We start from the raw sequence: 18,670 nt of genomic DNA, 5'->3' as shown, positions 1-18,670 counted from the left end.
ACAGCGTAAACATTACAATCAACCGCAGCCTTCAGAGTCCCATCTGTCATTCATGTTTTAAAAAAAAAAAAACTATGGATATAGCATATGCTACATAAATTGGCCAACAATCAGCAGAGCAATCTTGTGTATTAGTGTCTGGTTAAAGCTTGTAGGAGGAGTTTTCATTCTCTGGCTGTCCTATGAGGCTACATGACCCCCGACCCTGCTAAAAACAGTCATTTATTTTGACTGGCACCCCAACGCATTTACACCAGTGGGCAACACTTATTTAAAACAATAAATAAATAAATCTGGCCGTTGGCAACTCATTACAGGCTGCCTTTAAAATAGCACATGTAACAATACGTACTGCAGTGACCTGGAAAAGTTTGAGCCCTAAAAGTCCTTTTGTTGGAGGTTGGGTTAAGCAAAACTTCTTGGTTTGCTGCTGATAAATGGCCCGTGGACACGAATTAAACCATTCTTTGCTACATGTCCTATGGCAAAATGCCAGTGTGTGTAGTAACATGTTGCAGGGTTCTCAAATTCTGCATTTATAAGCTCTTATTTCATGCATGCTGGGTAAACGTTTACTTTCGGAGTTTATTTTTACAGCAATTTTGTTGTAAAATGGCCGGCTTTCCCATTGGTCAGGAGTAGTTCTTGTAAGATAAACTTGTACTTAAATAAGCTGTTAATACATGCTGGGATGACTAGAGTAGCTCTCCCCCCCCCTCAATGCTGCTCCAGATCCCTTTTCATCAGATTGAGTTGCTCTTCTGCAGCAAAGATCATGTGACCAAATGCAGTGAATTGTGTTCACATTACTGGCATTAGAAGGTGCCTGAAGCAATTTTATTCTTTAAAAGAGCATTTCAGACCTCCCTATTATCCTGGCATGCCTGCTTAAAGTATCTTCAAGCCTGTCACCGAATCTCCCAAAAGTACTATCAATATCCACATGTAGTTAATTTTAAACTGAGACCAGAATTGTTTTCTGTTGCCTGCTAAACACAACTTGAGGACAAGACTGCACCGTAACATTGAATTGCTACAGTTCTTCAGAGAACTTTAGGGTGAAACTAGTGATGGTTTATCTAGTATCCCATGTCTAATTTATTAAAACACTAACTTTTTTTTTTTTTATTATTCCTCTAGCAGTAAGCAAATAAAAAAAGAAAAAAAAAATAGAAATTGTGAAAGGGAACCAAAAGCTCCACCTAATGGTTGAAAATGAGGAAACATTTTATCCTCTTTCCCGCCCCCCCCCCCCCAAAATACTGAATATAAAAAAAATAAACAAAGCTGTGCCATGAAAATCAGCCGGTGACTATAGAGTTTTCTACTGACCATGACAGTTGCCTGGAAGCCAAGCTGATCCTTTTTTGTGTATTTAAGACGCTTACTAAATTCACATTTGTACACTTGACTATTAGATAAGGCTTTTACACAGGTCAATTAGGGACACCTTAAATTTCCAAACCAGTTGAAAGATCAGTTTTCTGCAAGAAGACTGATAGATCTCCATATAGAATCACAAGACCTGACAAGATGCTCTGATAAGCTGCTCTCTGCTGCACATATAAACCGCTTCACTACCTGCCAGCTAACCACAAGCGTACGTCTAGAGTGCAAACAGGAAGCTTTGTTACACCTTAGCCAATAGATCTACCCAACGACATGGTCTGATGTGTAATAAGCATAGTATCTTAACAGCTGTGATGTACAGAAGCAGGTGCAGGCCTCACAATGTAAAACAAAAACACTTTCCAGAGCACATTAGTTTAAAGTAAATTACACACGTGGCCCCTTTTTTCAGTGTCTCCTCCACCATTCCTACAGCTTCATTACAGGCAGTATGTGAAATGTAACAGATTCCACTGTACTTGTCTGTTCAGCTAATCCATAGTGCTTTGAGAATCCTTGTCATGTCCTAAATATTTTCTAAATGTAAAATATAAATATTTCCCGTCAATTCCCAAAATCAAAGTGACCTGTTTTCAGCACCAGTGCATGGGGAATGGTTGGATCTGGCTCCTCTGTTCCAATCCAGAAAGAGGGCAAATGAATAAAAATAAAATGTATCCATTATACCCTTAAGACTGGATGGGCAGAAATGCATAACCTTTTGCAGAAGAAACTGCTCTCGTGTGCATATTTTGGAAAGCGGACATCTCTCCAAAATAAAACCTTTATGCCACTACAAAGGTGTAACCACATCACACAGCTTAAGTTCTCAGTTAACCCTCTTAACATTGCTCTAACCCTAAGGGCTCATTCACACAGGATGTTTTTACAGCAGCTGTTAGGAGCGTTTGACTTTTTTTTTTTTTTTTCTGCCTCTAAAAGCCCCTCAATTTTTAGCCTATGTGTCCATGCACACAAACTGTCAGTCGTTTAGGGGCAGTAGGAAAAAAAACTACAACCCGTGCTGCCAGGAGCAGTAAAAATGAGATGTAAAACAGAAAACACCAAAACTGCGTTTTGGAGTTTTAAGCGTTTTTACATTATAGGGGGTGTTTAATGAAAACCGCTAATGCCAAAAAAACGCAGGAAAATTTGCATTAACAGTAATGTAAAGAAGCGGCTAAGCACGATTAAAACGGGGTTTTTTTTAGCACTGGAGTTTTTTTTCACAAGGCCTGTGTGCATGAGCCCTAACACAACAGGGTTAAAAATCTATAAGAACCAGAAATATGTAATGCTAATTTTTTATTAAAACTGTTAAGGTTTTGTATTAGCGATCTCTCACACTCGCGTATGGATTTGGGCAAAAAAAATCTATTCCAGTCCTTAGGGCAGGTCAACACCCTGGCCGGCCCACCATATTGGAAATGTATGAGAATGCTTTTATACCAAATAAGCAGAGTTACTGCAAAATACAAAAGGTTTATTAAGCCTGCTTTATCCTTTCTTTGCAACATGATTTAGTGCTATGGAAACTTGCTTTTTTCAATGTAGGTAATGGTCAGTATATAACCAACTGGAAAGGTGCATTATGAGAGAGACCATTTAGGTTGTCTTTAAAAATTGATTGCAGAAAACTAAACTTAAAGTGGTTGTAAACCTTTACATATACCCAGTGAAGTGACTGGCCTCAGATGAAACTAATCCACTTACATAAGTTGTACCTGATTATCTGCTGTACAGCCATTCAAAGGGCAAAATTTACACAGGAAACCTCAGCTCTGAAAAGCATGGGGCGGAGAGCTGAAGTTACAACAGTGAGGAGAGCTGATTGGAGGGAAGGGACATGTCCCCCCTGCACACAGGAACCGAGCTGAGGCTGTCAATCAGCTGGCGATCCCTCTCCTGTTACCATGTTTCACTTGGTGTCAGGAAAACTTGTCAGAAGTGACTCGTGCTGATAGAGGGAGGAAGCAGCAGACAAAAATAACACTTAGTGCTCTGGACTGAGACGGGTACACACTACATAGGGATAAGCTTTGTTCATGTTTCAAGTCTGAGGTTTACAACCCCTTTTAACTACAGTTCCAGTCTTTTGTAGATGCCATATAGTTAAACTTTTTTTTTTTTTTTTCCCCCAGGTGTCAGCTCCTGAGGCTCCGCCGATCATGCTCCAGGGGCACAGTCAAGAGGTCACTTCCGTTACATGGTGTACAGCTGACTTCACCAAGGTAGGTGGCATTACGATTGCTTGTTAATATTTTTATTTATTTTGCTTGTATATTCTAAATGTCCCAAGCAGGTTCACATCCTCTAGCCATCCAGGGACATATGGACCATGCATTGGAAAGAATTGGTCCACTGCACATCTACATTCAATCTTGCCTAAAATAATGCACCACATGATGCGTACTGTTAACTTTATTAGCCAGAGATGTATCTTCCTCTAAACAAATGTTGAACAGCGTTGGGCAGCACTTGGTGTCTTGAGAGGCAGTGCTTAAATTAGATTTTGGCTGAAATCCCAATGCTAAACCTACTGGCAGCCACATTCTAAACCTAATCTATTTAACCCTGTAAAGAAATAATTGATATACATACCATTTCCAAAGCTGGTCTGGTCTCCAGCAGTGGCTGCTGTGTAGAGAGACAGCGACGGCTGGGAAATGCCTGAAAAGATGTTGGCTGCCTCTCCTGCACACACACACTGAAGCTGCCACTAATGGATCAGCCTGGGACCAGCGCGGCTGCAAAACCGTTAAGTATAGCAATCTCTTCTTTACAGGGCTAGATAGAGTGGGGATTAGAATGTGGTAGTGTGTAGCTTTAGCGTTTTGGCTAAACTTCCACATCTTCAATATGTCGGGAGTCCATGTACAGCTTATGATCTGATTGCCCCCCCCCCCCATGGCACATGGATCTGTGTGTAGACTACCCCAACTTTTACTTTAAGCACCCTGGCTGTTTTCTAGTTGCTCCTGTCATTGTCACTTGGCCTGCATATATATGTAGAAAACTAGATCAGTGGCTCTCAACTCCTGTGGTCAGGACCCACTAACAGGCCAGGTTTTAAGTATTACCTTGGAGATGCAGACTAGAATACTGCAATCACTGAGCAGAAAAAGATATCGCCTGGTGATGCATTTCAGTTCTCTTGCAAACCTGGCCTGTTGGCGGGGATAGGAGAACCACTGATCTATAGATTAAAAAAAAAGTAAAAGTCCTTAATACAGCTACCTTTTTATCAGTACACTGCTTCAATTAACAGAGCTCATGGTGCTCTAAGCAGAGGCTGTTGATTGGAGCACTGTGTGGTGTGAGTGTCGGACCCCTGGAGACCCAGGCCACTGCTTGTGTGCGAAAGAACGAGTCTGACTCTCCAGGGTGTTTTAACACTTTCTGCAGCATATGTTAAAAGCCAAATTTATTAAGGTTTATGGAGCTTGAATACATTACAGTAATGCCTAGGCTTCAGTTGAGTGTTGATGTATGCCTCCATGTTGTGCAGATTGTTACATGCTCTGATGACAACACTGTGAGGGTTTGGCGGTTGAAGAGAAGCTCCACCCAGAACGGAGAGCAACAAGTACACTGTGTTGGCTGGACACGTCAGAAGAGCAATAGTACTCCAATAGGCAAGTGTCTTAGATGGACCAAGTAGTCATGTCAGACATTTAATGTGTTTTTTTGTGTAATGGTGATTCTTTCATTAAATCAATCGCTTGTAGTTATTTCCAACTCTTCAGCAGTTTGCCATCTTGAACACTGTTCTTTCCATGGACATACAGCAACTGAAATGTTACACCTTAAGGACCAGCCTCCTTTTGAGATTTGGGTGTTTACAAGTTTAAAAGTTTTTGGGGTTTTTTGCTAGAAAATTACTTAGAACCCCCAAACATTAAATATTGTTTTTTTTTTTTCTAACGCCCTAGAGAATAAAATGGCGGTCATTGCAATACTTTTTTTCTCACCGTATTTGCGCAACGATCTTACAAGCTCACTTTTTTGGGAAAAATTCACTTTTTTGAATAAAGTAATACAGTAAAGTTAGCCCAATTTTTTTTTTATATTGTGAAAGATAATGTTACGCCAAGTAAATTGATACCCAACATGTCACGCTTCAAAATTGCGCCCGCTCGTGGAATGGCGTCAAACTTTTACCCTTTAAAAATCTCCATAGGCGACGTTTAAAAAATTCTGGTTGCATGTTTTGAGTTAGAGGAGGTCTAGGGCTAGAATTATTGCACTCGCTCTAACGATTGCGGCAATACCTCACGTGTGGTTTGACCACCGTTTTCATATGCGGGCGCTACTCATGTATGTGTTCGCTTCTGCGTGCGAGCTTGTCGGGACAGGGACGCTTTAAAAACCATTTTTTTTTTTTTTTTTTTATTATTATTTATTTTACTTTTATATATTTTTTCACTGTTTAAAAAAAAAATAAAAAATTTGGATCCCTTTTATTGCTATTACAAGGAATGTAAACATCCCTTGTAATAGAAACAAGCATGACAGATCCTCTTAAATATGAGATCTGGGGTCCTCAGGTCTCATATTTGGACTTAAATGCAAAAAAAAAAAAAAAAAAAAAAAAATTGTCATTTGAAAAAATGGCAAAAAAATGGCCCTTTAAGACGTATGGGCGGAGCTGACATGACGTCATTTCCGCCCTCCTATGGTATGGAGACGGGTGGGGCCATCTTCCCCTCACTCGTCTCCATACCACAGACATGACAGGTCCCGATCGCCTCCGCCGCTACGGACGGCTCCTGTAAGCGGCAGAGGGCGTGAGAGGGGGGTGGCACCTCTCCCGCTGCCGATAACAATGATCTTGCGGCCAATCTTGCGCAGAGACCACCATTATCGTAAACACGACCGGCTCCTGAAAAGATGGATACCTCGGTTGTGGCAACAGCTGCTACCGTTACCAAGATATCCATCTTTAAAGTGCCGGCATATATGTACAGGAGCCGGTCGGTAAGTGGTTAAAGAGAAGCTGTCACAGTTGGCCCTATACTGTTTCTGACTCTTAACTATTTATTTAAATCCCATTCCCAGCCTGACGTTTGGGAAGAGTGGGGGATCAGTTAGCACGTCTGTCTGGCTTCTCTTTCCTCTGTCCCCATTGAGGATTTTCATTTGCTTCCTGTTACTGAGTGTTACATTGAAAGTGAATGATATGACATCTTTCCCATGGGGATCGAGGCCACAGAAAAAACATATTTTAAGAGTGCAGTCGGATGCACACTTAGGAGCGGTAACTCTTCTGGTTGCATTGGTGCCGGATCTCATGTTTTCATTTGGACCCCGTATTTTTCTTTTTTAGAACCATTAATAACACAGATATTATCCCAATTCTCCAATACAGTAAAACCTCAGTGTGTAGAAACATTTACTATTGTTTATATGGGTTCCAGCCAGCTGGGGAAGCTATTTTGGTTACAGGTCACTCCCACTACAGAGAGTACCGGTAATTATGTATTGAAGTGGTTGTGAACTCTCTCCCATCACCTTAGCCCATATAAATCTGACTAAAGTGGTGTTCCACCGAAAAAAAAAAAAAAACCTGAATGTTCCTTAAAAAAAGATTTGGAAACGTGTTTTTTTTTTTTTTACTCCCCTCTAAATGGCTGTTGCTAGGGGGTCCCTCGTAGTCTGCCTCCTTCAGTGCCTGGGCTGGTGACATCACTGCCCCTCGGGGCAGGAAGGGCTCAGCTCTGCCCCCTCCCTCTTGTCAATCATCTGGGACACATTACAGGTCCCAGATGACTGAGCGGCCAATCGCGCCGCGGAGGGGAGAGATGAGCGGAACTTCTATCCCCCGCATCGCTGGACCATGGGACAGGTAAGTGTCCGGTTTATTAAACGTCAGCAGCTGCAGTATTTGTAGCTGCTGACTTTTAATTTTTTTGTTAAAATGGGAGCTCCTCTTTAAAAGCATGATTGATTGCTGTCCTCAGATCTCACCTTACTTGCTCGGTTTGCTGGTAATCCATCCAGTTATCTGTACTGATGTCACCGGCGCATGTGCATCTCTCCCGTGATTCACGGCGCGCTATCAGTCCATTGAGCAGTGTGCCGTGACTGTCATATCCGGCCCCAGCAGCACTGGGCTCAAATACCACAAGACTACATGCTGAGCCTCTGGAACTAAAAGGTTTGGCTGAGAAACAAGATTTAAGCAAAGGGCGTTTTTTTTTTTTTTCTACTACAGACACAGAGAACAGTTCATATGGTGCTGGCTTACCCTGAGAGAAACAAATTTATTAACATCTTGAAAGACTAAGGAGCATGCGATTGGAGCTAAATTATATTGTATATGTGTTAGAAGAATTGAATATAATGGTCTAATTGATGATGTAAAGTGCCTTCCCCATGGGGCATTAGTCACTTCAAGAATGTTTGTAGGCTTGTGCAATCACAGTATACTCTCTAAATGTGTCTTCTATTAACAGGCTCAAGAATATGTACGCCTGCTAAATCAACCCCAGTGCAAAACCCCAGCTTGATGGCTTCTCCTACTCCAGCCACCTGTGCTCCAAGTTACACTGGGGACCTCCCAATGTCATCCAGCACCCCAACTTCTCCTTTCACATTGATTCCTAAATGCCACACGCCAACAAGGCAGAAAGCCGAAGCTTCCACTTCATCTCCTAAACAGATGTCTGCTTCTAAGGTGTCCATTAAGGCCTGGGTCACACGTACTCCGAGGTCAGATATGGTGGATATGAAGACTCCATCTCCTCGAAAGGCCTTCACCCCAGTAGAGCAGTACCCCACAGCTTCTAGTTCTAGGGTGTCCCCTGTGTTTGAGAAGAAGGCTAAGAGACGTCTAGATACCAGCAGTGATAAAGCAGAACATGAGTGTTTTAGTGACTGTAACTGTGTGACCGAGCTGGAACCCGGGCAAAAGAAGGCCAAGCATGACCCGGGCTCCATGGAGGACGATGTAAATGCTGATAGTTGTCTAAGTCTGGCTGATCTCAGCAAGGAACATGAAAAGAGCTCTGCTTCCCAACTCCCCACAGAGGCCCTTGGAACACAGTCCCCCATTGGGACATCCTGTCATTTGAGGCACAACAAAGAGAACAGCACTCCAGAGAAGAATTGGCTGTCTGCTTTTGGACACAAACTGAAATCTGACAAGTCCATAAACCAAAACCTTACCAGTCGCCCATCACCAAGGAGTGGGAGTGCCAAAAAGGCCCCACCAAGAACTATAACCAGTTCCCCTATACCTGTAAGTATCCTTGCCCTTTTCCTTTTTGAGGTTTTCAAAATGCTCCCACTGGTGCACTATATAAAAGCCAGCTCTAAAAGGTATTCTTTAATTCTGGATAGAGCAGAAAAGGGTTGGAGCCTTCATCAGTTTTCTCATACATGTCTCTGTTGGGGAAGTTTGTCTGCAGGTCTGGTTGAGATGGTGCCCAGCAGGGACACATGCCAAAAGGCTTTAACCGAAGTCTCTACATAAGCGTATATGACAGTCTTAAGTACCCAACTGCGGTACCCATTGCTTTTGCACTGTTGGTGATGACCAATGTAATGTTAGGATTTGTCAGGGGATCTTAATCCTTCTTTTTTTTCTTTTCTTTTCTTTTCTTTTTTTTTTTTTTTTTATGCCGAAGTAAGCTGTGGGGATGCAAACAGAATGAACAGACTGCATGTAATGTTGTTTCAGACCCATTTGGCTCCCCTCTGTGTGACAGACCTTTCCACTGACTATGCTTCTTGCATTCTCCCTTGTTCCTTCTTGTCACTATTACACTGCATCATTGCTGGCAGGTGTAGAGGGCTGTGCAAATGGGGACAAAACTGGCTGCAACGAGTAGATCACATTTCTGATCATATGATTAACCTGTTGATTGGTATTAATTGCCTACGTGACCTTTTTGGTAACTTTACTTTTTTTTTCTTTTGCCACAAGATGCTGGCTACGAACTTCTAATTCTTTTACTGGAGGATAGGATCTGCCCCATTTGTCATATGATCATTTTGCATAGTTCCTGGTAGAACAGTATGGCCATGAGGCATGTGCTTGATGAAATTTTGAACTATCTGATGCCATTTACAGCCAGCAATGCCTGTGGGAGCTGATGCATCGGGTTGGCCTCTGCCTTGTTCTGTTCCTACACAGTAGCATGAAGGTGCTTGTAAGATGTGCTAATTAATCTGACTTCAGCTCTAGCAGACACTTCTCAACTAACTCAACCTTGTTTCGTCAAGAGGAAGCTGTGCCAGATGTTTTTTTTTTTTTTTTTTTCCTCCCCACCATCTTTTAAAGCTCCACACAGATGACAAAAGATTAATGCAGCTACATAATTCTTAACTAGTTTACCCTAGAGTGTATGGATGTGTGTGTGTGTATGTGTGTGTGTATGTGTATGTGTGTATATATATATATATATATATATATATATATATATATATATATATATATATATATATATATATATATATATATATATATACACAATAAAGTTACTTAAACCCCACAGAACATTATGTAAAAAAAAAAAATAAGTGTGTGTGTGGTGTGTGCTTGATATTTGAGCATCTGTTTATTAAAGTGGTTGTATACTCTTATTTTTTTTTTATCTACAGCTAAGCCTATAATAAGGCTTACCTGTAGGTAATATTAATATCTCCTTAACCTGTACAGTATAGGAGATATTCAATGTGAATGCAGCCGCTGACGTCAGGTGACGATGTCCGGCTGAAGGTCCAGCAGATGCTGCCAGCCCTTGTTGGGAAGAATATTCCCATGCGCGGGAGTGACATCATCGCGGCTCCGGTCACTCACAGCGCCGGAGCCGCGAACCCGGAAGAAACTCCGAGGGCAAAATGTCAGCTCCCTCAAGGTGGACTGGGCTGCAATACAGGGACCTCGTTCTAAGGTATTTCATAATGAGCTAGTATATGGTGCATACTAGCTCATTATGCCTTTGCCTTACAGGGTTTTTTTTTTTCCTTTCTTTTTTGTGTGTGCGGGTATACAACCGCTTTAAACACATTTTCGGGAGAAAATATAGTAAAATTGCTTTTATTGCAAACAGACAATGGAATATCCATTCTTGTTTTTGGGTCTTCTTATTTAAAAAAAAAAAAAAAAAAAAAGTGGTTGCGTTGAGTAAATATCCAAACACGCCCCCACAAAGTATAAGGCCCCTTTCACACTGGGGCGGTAGGGGGCGTTGGCGGTAAAACAGCGCTATATTTAGCGCTGTTTTACCGCTGTATTTGGCCGCTAGCGGTGCGGTTTTAACCCCCCGCTGGCGGCCGAAAAAGGGTTAAAACCGTTCGTATAGCGCGGCTATAGCCGTGGTATTACCGCGGTATAGCCGCGCTGTCCCATTGATTTCAATGGGCAGGAGCGGTGAATACACCGCTCCAAAGAAGCGGCTGACGGGAGATTTTTTTCTTCTCCTGCCAGCACATCGCTTCAGTGTGAAAGCCCTCGGGCTTTTACACTGAACAAACAGCGGAGGCTGTTTAGGGGCGGTTTGCAGGCGCTATTTTTAGCGCAATAACGGCTGCAAACCGCCCCAGTGTGAAAGGGGTCTAAGTTGCCGTCTGGAAAAAAATTACCACTTTGAAAACTAGTCTAGCAGAGCTTTTGAGAGGTCTAAACCCAAATGTTTCCACTTTTGAGAGGGGCCACCTGAAGGGTAAGACCCTCATGCACACCGGCATACTAAAATACTCCTATGTATGCTGGATCCTTCTGCTAGGAGCCGGCAGTAAAATCCAGCTTAAATGCTAATTTTGGCATGCTTTTGCACATTTTACATGTGAATTGTATTTAGAGACGTAGGCATATTATTATCTAAGGAAAACTGGCCCAAAATAGTACCTAGAAATATATTTCTTGCTACTACTATAACCTACTGCCAAATAACAATCCAGAATAAATTCTCCTGCTCCTGACGATCACAGTGATACCACGTGTGTATGTTTGTACCCGTAGTACAGACCAGTACATCTTGCCTAAAACACACTGATACTAATTTAAAAAAAAAAAAAAAACCCTGTCCAAAAAAAAAATGCTGACCTTGATCCTTGACCCAAACACTAGCCCTGGGGCTGACCTAAATCAAACCTTGACATTTTTAGTTCTTTTTTCCCCATCTATTTCTGCAAGTACAGAGAAAGATGCAATGTATCTGTCTCGTCCATTCACAGAGATGGAAAACACAGGGTCAGGGTTTACAGTGATCACTGTGATGGCCAATCTGTAGCTATCACGGTGATCAGGTGGTCCCTGAATCGGACTTTCCGGGGCTCTTTTGGGCAGAGTGGAGAGGAATTGGAACCCCTGTGTTTTTATTTAGGTCTGTGCCCCTGTTAGGGAGATTCATCCTCTCTATTTGTTCTGTTTACCATTATCATTGAAAGTAAAAGAAAATCCCAAATTTGGCTTGTACCCAGAAATGTAAGAGAGGGGAAATCCTCCGATAGGGACAATAGTGGTTACCTGTGGGACCCTTAAGGGATTCCATTTATTTCATGGATTCCTCACTTCCTGTTTAGCTATGAGACAACAGGAAGTGCAGGGAAATCTCTCCAGTGGCACACAGAAGATTTATACAAAGTGGGGGTTGCCTATAGTTCTACTTTAAATGCCTGCATGGCCACATTGGTTAACATACAGCTGTGTTCGGAGGGGTTAAACAAAAAGATCCAAACGCCCCTGAAAGCATAGTTTACACTTGTGTCCATGAAGCCTTATTGGCTAGCTCATCTCTAAGCCCTGGTTCACATTGATGCGATTTTGCCAAATTGCCGGCAATGGCAGCGTCCGAATCAGTGCGACGCTGCATTTGCGGCGCCGCACCGATTCCCAAAAGTAGTTTATGTACTACTTTTGACGATTTCAAGGTGCAATTTCAATTGACATTTGTGCAGAAACCCACACAAAGGTCTCTGACATCGCCCCCGAAGTCGGGACTGACAGCTGAACTCGCACAATTTCATTCCCGCAGTCAGTGTGAACCTGGGCTTAAGGTGACTATTGTAAACATATGGGATTTGCAATTGCTGACTCCTCCTCCTCCTCCTCCCCCTGGCTGTCATGCTAATGCTTTAGTTTTAGTTCTTTGGGTCACTGACCTGGATCTATAAGGAATTCTGGGACTCATTGTTCTGTGTCTGTGCTCCACTATTTACAGTAATGACCTGCTGAGGAAGAGGAGGGGTCGCGTGCTCAATATTCACATTCTTCCATACATGTGACTGCTAGGGGGTCATGGGCAACACCTCGCTGGAAATGAATTATGACTCATTTGTAGCTAGTTCTAGCATATTCTAATTCTCAGAATTTTTTTTTTTTCTCTTTCCAGGTTCCCGTCACACCAGGATCCATAAAAAAGATTTCAACATATTTCTGTAAAAAGTCTTCAGAGTAAAGCAGCTTATCCGGAAGAGAAATTTTTATTTCCTCATACAGTATTTCAGCAAACCTAGTTCAGCTGATGTTAGTACTGTTGGTCTATCACAAGGTTGTGGACTATATAGTTTGTGTATATGTAAGCTACTGTACAATGGAGTATTTTTACATGCTGCTATCTGATGCATCCTGGATCCTTCCCAGAATCCTCCTTGCTGTTCTGTTGTACAGCTGAACGATAGTTTATTGTGCCCAATTGCCAGTTATCGTTCCCTGGTTTCAAAGGTTCCTAAATGGGTGAAATGTATTTTCCCACACTGACAGGTATTTTGTTCTAATGAAACTATGCTGGGAACCTACATATCACGTTTAGTTGTTGCCGGTTTTCATTCTCGCTAGAATGATGTATTTCCACTGACAGTTGAGAATATTTTTTAATTTGAGGAAATGGATGTTCTACTTGGCATAAAAGGGGACCTGTCATGATAGGCATATGGAAGCTACTATGGCTGGTATATTTTAAGGGTGGTAAAACTGTATGGTTGTCATCCTTCATTCTTGCTTACATACTTTGACACAAACAGAATGTAAAATATGGAACTTACACTATCAAAAACAAGTTGGCAGTGCATGTGTACAGTTTTTTTTACTTGCATTAAAACTGCTTCTCTCCCTTTTACCAATCAATAGGAATGCAAAGGCAGGTAGACGCGGCATATTGGTCAAATGCACCTGCGAATAAACTTTAATCTCAGCATCTGATAAATGAGCTAAAACCAGGCTGCTTATCTGCTCATTGACCTAAGGCTCCTTTTGTGGGACTTGGGATCTGACTTGAGACCCCAAGTCGCAGGATATGTGAAATTCAATGTATTTCTATGAGAGATGTTCCTCTTGACACTACAGTAGTTGCTGCGACTTCAGAAAAGGTTTCTGCAATACTTTGGTCTGACTTTTGATGCGACTTTGGTCCAGAGTGTAAAGTCACATTGCAAGTCGCACATCTTTTTTTCACGTCTGAAAGGAGCCTAAGACCTTAAATTTCTGCAAAAACCTCAGTCATGTCAGCAAATCTTAAGTCACTTCAGTGCATCCAGTCAGTTCTGTTAACAATCCAGTAATCCGGAGGAGGGAAATTCCCCAAATGTAGCACTTTATTTTCCTAGCTTCTGTTACTAATGGGGCGTACACACGGTCGGACTTTTCGTCTACAAAAGTCCAACGGACGCCGACGGACTAAAGCTGGCTGGTAATCCGATCGTGTGTGGGCTTCTCCGGACTTTCAGCGGACTTTTTCAGCCTCAAATCCGACGGACTTTAGATTTGAAACATGCTTCAAATCTTTACGTCGTAACTACGACGGACCCCGAAATCCGCTCGTCTGTGTGCTAGTCCGACGGACAAAAACCCACGCTAGGGCAGCTATTGGCTACTGGCTATGAACTTCCTTATTTTAGTCTGGTGTACGTCATCACGTACGAATCCGTCGGACTTTTGTGTGGTCGTGTGTAGGCAAGTCCGTTCGTTAGAAAGTCTGCCGCAAGTCCGCCGGAAGTCTGTCGGACTTTTGTAGACGAAAAGTCCGACCGTGTGTACGCCCCATAATGGATAGTTACCCATTTGAAACCTGCATCAGGCAATATCAGGGTGAATTCAAAACTCTGGATCTACATTCTTGCTTCTGGTCAGGGATTTAAATTACTGAAGACACTGGATCAGCATCAATTAGGGCTGTTCACGCGAGCTTCAGCTTGTATAAGAACAGTGAACAGCAAGCTTTGACACTTTTAAAGTATCATTTAGCTCCAGTTTTTATATGTTGAACACAGATCCTAATTGGAGTGCTGACTTTCACTTTAAACAAGCTGCTAGCAGGCTTTCAACAACCTTTAAAAAAAAATTCAACAAAGCTTTCTGAAAACTTTTTGAATTACCATTCAGCTCCAGTTTGTAAATGTTGAGAATAGATCCCAATGGGGGTGCTGATTGCCACTTTAAACAAGCTGCTAGCATGCTTTCAAGAAGTTCTAAAGCCCGCTAGCAGCTTGTTTAAAGTGGCAAACACTCCCCTTGGGATCTGTGCTCAACATTTATAAACTGGAGCTGAATGGTGCTTTAAGGCTGGGTTCGCACTAATGCGAATTGGATGCAGGGAAACCCGCATACAAATTCGCATGTCAGGAGATTGTGACGGCTCTCCATGGAGCCGGTTCACACATCTCTGGAGTGGCTGCGGGGAGCGATTTGCACAGTGCTGTGCGTCTTCTGGTCCATTTCAGGTCCCGATTCAGACTGAAATCGGACCTGAAATGGTGAATGGGGATGCACTCCCCCTGCTGCAAGCTGCTCCGTGCGGCAGTGTGAACCCAGCCTCAAAGCATGCTGAAAGCTCTGCTAATACGTTGTCAACACTTGCTGTTCACACTGCTCTTATACAAGCTGAAGGCCATGTGACATGGGCCTAGGATCAGGGTTTTAAAAGTGGAGAATTACCTTAATGTCACTGGATTTTTTAAATTAAAGTATGTAGTCGGGGAGACTAATTCCCATATCAAGTGATTAGATTCTCCCATGGTAGTGTTGAGGTTATAAGAGTGGTTGGATACATGTCTAATCCGGTGCTGGGACAAGATCATACAGTGCAAAGATGACAAATTGCACCCCCTCCTCTTGATTATGTGTGAGCCTATGAGGAGGGGGAGAGATATAGAGCACAGCTTGCACCTCCTCCTGCCTCTCTCCTCCTGAAAGCCCAGCGCTGGAAGCAGTGAGAAGAGAAGTGATGCTGCTGTTGCTACTCCTGTCAGCTTTACAGTAGAAGGAACTTGCACCCTCATCCCTACAATACATGCTGCGCCAAGGGCAGTCGTCCCTTTTGCCCACTCCTTGTCCCAGCGCTGGTATAATCTGACTGCACTCTCCTGATTGCTCTTCCAGCATTTGTGTCACTCTATAGACATGAGTTCAACTCCTGATCTGACCAAAACAAAGGTGCTTCTGTTTTATGTCTATAGGCAGTCAAAGTGAGTGAAGGGGAGAGCTAGAACAATTTTTTGGCACACATAAAGGCCAGTTTTTACCTCTCATTTGTTTTAAAGGAAACTTGTATTGAGAGATATTTGATGGTCCATATATCTAATGATCTATGGATCATTGAATCAAAATATTGAAGTCTGTAGCTCAAAATCGCAGCCTAGCAGCTTTTATGTATTTTCTCCTTTAAAGGAGAATTGCTGGCAAGAGAAGCCTCACCTTTCACTAAAACCTGCCAGGTTTGAAGCCTGTGTTATTGGCTTTATTTCTCACTCACCCCAGTTAAAATGTTTTTCATTGATGTTTTTACAAGACTTTTAATGAATATATGGCCTTCCTGTTTTTATCCTAGTTTTAGGACTTTGTTATCAGTTTTATCAGGTTGCCAAGATTATTTAATGTAGTCTCTGGACACACCAGATGAATGTTTAATATTTTCCTGTTTATATTTCTTAATGTTATTAACTCATGTAAATACAAATATCATTTAAATACTGTGTGTTTTTGGTTGTTTTGCAGAACATAATATTCAGGACTGTAGGGGTGCTTTCACACCATGGCATTCTAGTGCATTGGGCTGCCAGCGTACCAGAACACAAAGTGCATGTTAGAAAAGCAGCCTCCCACATTGCATGTTAATCGTGCCTTGCGGCATGCTGGGTTGCTATTCAATGACATAACATGCGTTTCCTGCTTGCTGCAATACAATAGTGTGAATCCAAGCTTCAGGAGCCCTATGCTTTCATGGACATACGCCTAAAACGCTTAAAGTGATTGTAAGCGATCATCTTGTTAAACCATTCGGTTTATAAAATAAGTGAAAGGCAAAATATTGTTGTATAGATTTATTAAATGCCTTTCTTTCTTCTTTTTTTTTTTTTTTTTTTTTAGTTTTATATAGAAGTGAATCCCATTCCCTATGTTCTCAGCTGCATAAGAGCTGGGGAGGAGAAGCAGCAGCATACTGAACTTCCCCGTGAATGGCTGTGCGGGGGGGGGGGGGGGCTTGGGTCGGGGAGAGGAACTTTTGTGGGGGTGGGATTTCACTTAAAGGAAGCAGTTCAAAGAGAACAGGATACTTTCTCATACAAGTACATATCAGGAATATGCAGTATTGGCGTAACAAACTCTTTAACACCTGTGTTCTGGAAATACGCCCTTGCGTGCATATGGTCCTAAACCCCGGTTCACACTGATGCAATGTGGGAAATGCACAGGAATCGCTGCATTTTCTGCACAGCCATCGTGCTGTCATACAATTTGCAGGTGTCAAGCCCCAGTTTACAATGTTACACTGCATGTGATTCGCACAGGGAATCGCATCGCATCCCTGTGTAAATCGCATACAATTTTGTATGATGCGATTTGAGCCATTAATTATGAATGGCTCAAATAGCACCACACCCACATAAAAAAGGTGTGGTCAGCTTTTTTTTGGCTCGCACTGGAACAAGATAGCATAGTTGTCCATACCCATGCGATCCAGTTCAAACGCAGCACGTTTTGTAAGTTGCTTTTTGGGGTGTCAACTTTCAGCCCTTATTTAAAATGATGTGATGTGGGAAACGCACAGGAATTATTGCGTTTCCCGCATTGCACTACATATCAATCACACTGTTCATGCAATTTGCTGCGGGTGTGAATTAAAAGTTGACACCCCAAAAGCAGCTTGCAAGACGCAGTGTGTTTGCCTGAACTGGATTGCATGGGTATGTAGAACCATGCCATCCAGGTCCAGTGCAAACCAAAAAAAAAGCTGCCCACACCTTTTTTGTATGTGGATGCGGTGCAATGTGAGTCATTCAAATTGAATGGGCTCAAATCGCACCACCCAGAATCGCATGTGCTTTGCACAGGAATGCGTTGAGATTCCTGTGTGAATCACATGCCGATATGGTAGTGTAAACCGGGGCTAAATGTGAGAATTGCTCAGTGCGATGTACAGCTGCAGCTTATTTCAGCCTGCCATAGACTTTGAGAAGACTGTAGGCAGCAGGGCTGGACGCTGTACCACCAAGGTGCACAAAAACCTCGGGATTGGATGCACACAGACTAATGCAGGCCATACAAGGGTCAGATTCTTAAAGAATTTTCTTTAGAAAATCAAAAATGTAGTGTTCTTTGTGATCTGATGGGGCTACACTTGATTTAGAAGTTCGACCAACCAAGCCTTCAATTTCACCTCGTGTTGCTACAGAAAAAGTTTTTTGTGGCCGTGAATCATCTTTTCTTACCGTGAATTTTCTTTCCTCTCCAGGTCACCCGCTTATCTTTTTCGATTATATTTTTTTGCACGATTCTCCCATCATTAATTAGGAATTTGTTTTTCAAAAAATTTCCAACACCCCCGATCACTCAAACTTGATGGCTGCACGGAAATTGGCTGTTGCTGCAGCTCACTAATGCTGCCTAATTTGAATGCAAATTCTTGGTTACGATTTTCGAAAGAAAATTTGGAATTCGACCCATGTATGGCTGGCTTAAAGCAGAACTCCGGGCAAAAACTTTTTCTTTTTCTATTTTCTTGTTGCTGATCTACCTTCATCAGTTATGCCATCTATCTTCTTCTGAGCTCTGTAGTAGCCTGCAGACTTTACAGACCTATATACAGCAAGCAGGGATGTACCGCCCATAGAGGTGGTGCCCTCATCCTCTCTGCCAGTCACCACCAACACCCCCCGCCAACTGCTCGCCAACCATCCACTCACCTGTCAGGCTGCACGGGTTTGTTAGGAGAGCTGCCTGATGACTGCACTGAGGCACTTGTAAGCTGTACTGATAAACTGCACTGAGGAGGTGGCACTGATGGGCGTTGATAAGCTGCACTGATAAGCAGTGGACACGGTCCACTGCCAAACATCC

General features: G+C 42.5%; 1 protein-coding gene across 1 annotated transcript in view; it reads left to right on the top strand.

Moving 5' to 3' along the window:
- DTL (denticleless E3 ubiquitin protein ligase homolog) overlaps window positions 1-16,300 on the top strand; it is a 63,937-nt gene extending 47,637 nt beyond the window's left edge. The window contains exons 12-15 of the mRNA XM_073628410.1: window positions 3,531-3,620; window positions 4,898-5,024; window positions 7,845-8,629; window positions 12,729-16,300. Coding sequence (XP_073484511.1) covers window positions 3,531-3,620; window positions 4,898-5,024; window positions 7,845-8,629; window positions 12,729-12,794 — 1,068 coding nt within the window. The 3' untranslated portion in view covers window positions 12,795-16,300. The remainder of the gene's footprint in view (window positions 1-3,530; window positions 3,621-4,897; window positions 5,025-7,844; window positions 8,630-12,728) is intronic.
- Window positions 16,301-18,670: the final 2,370 nt, after the last annotated feature.

The sequence above is a fragment of the Aquarana catesbeiana genome, linkage group LG04 (assembly GCF_042186555.1).
Source record: "Aquarana catesbeiana isolate 2022-GZ linkage group LG04, ASM4218655v1, whole genome shotgun sequence".
NCBI lineage: Eukaryota > Metazoa > Chordata > Amphibia > Anura > Ranidae > Aquarana > Aquarana catesbeiana.
Note: the sequence above shows the minus strand (reverse complement) of the source record. Positions and strands in the feature narration are given on the sequence as shown.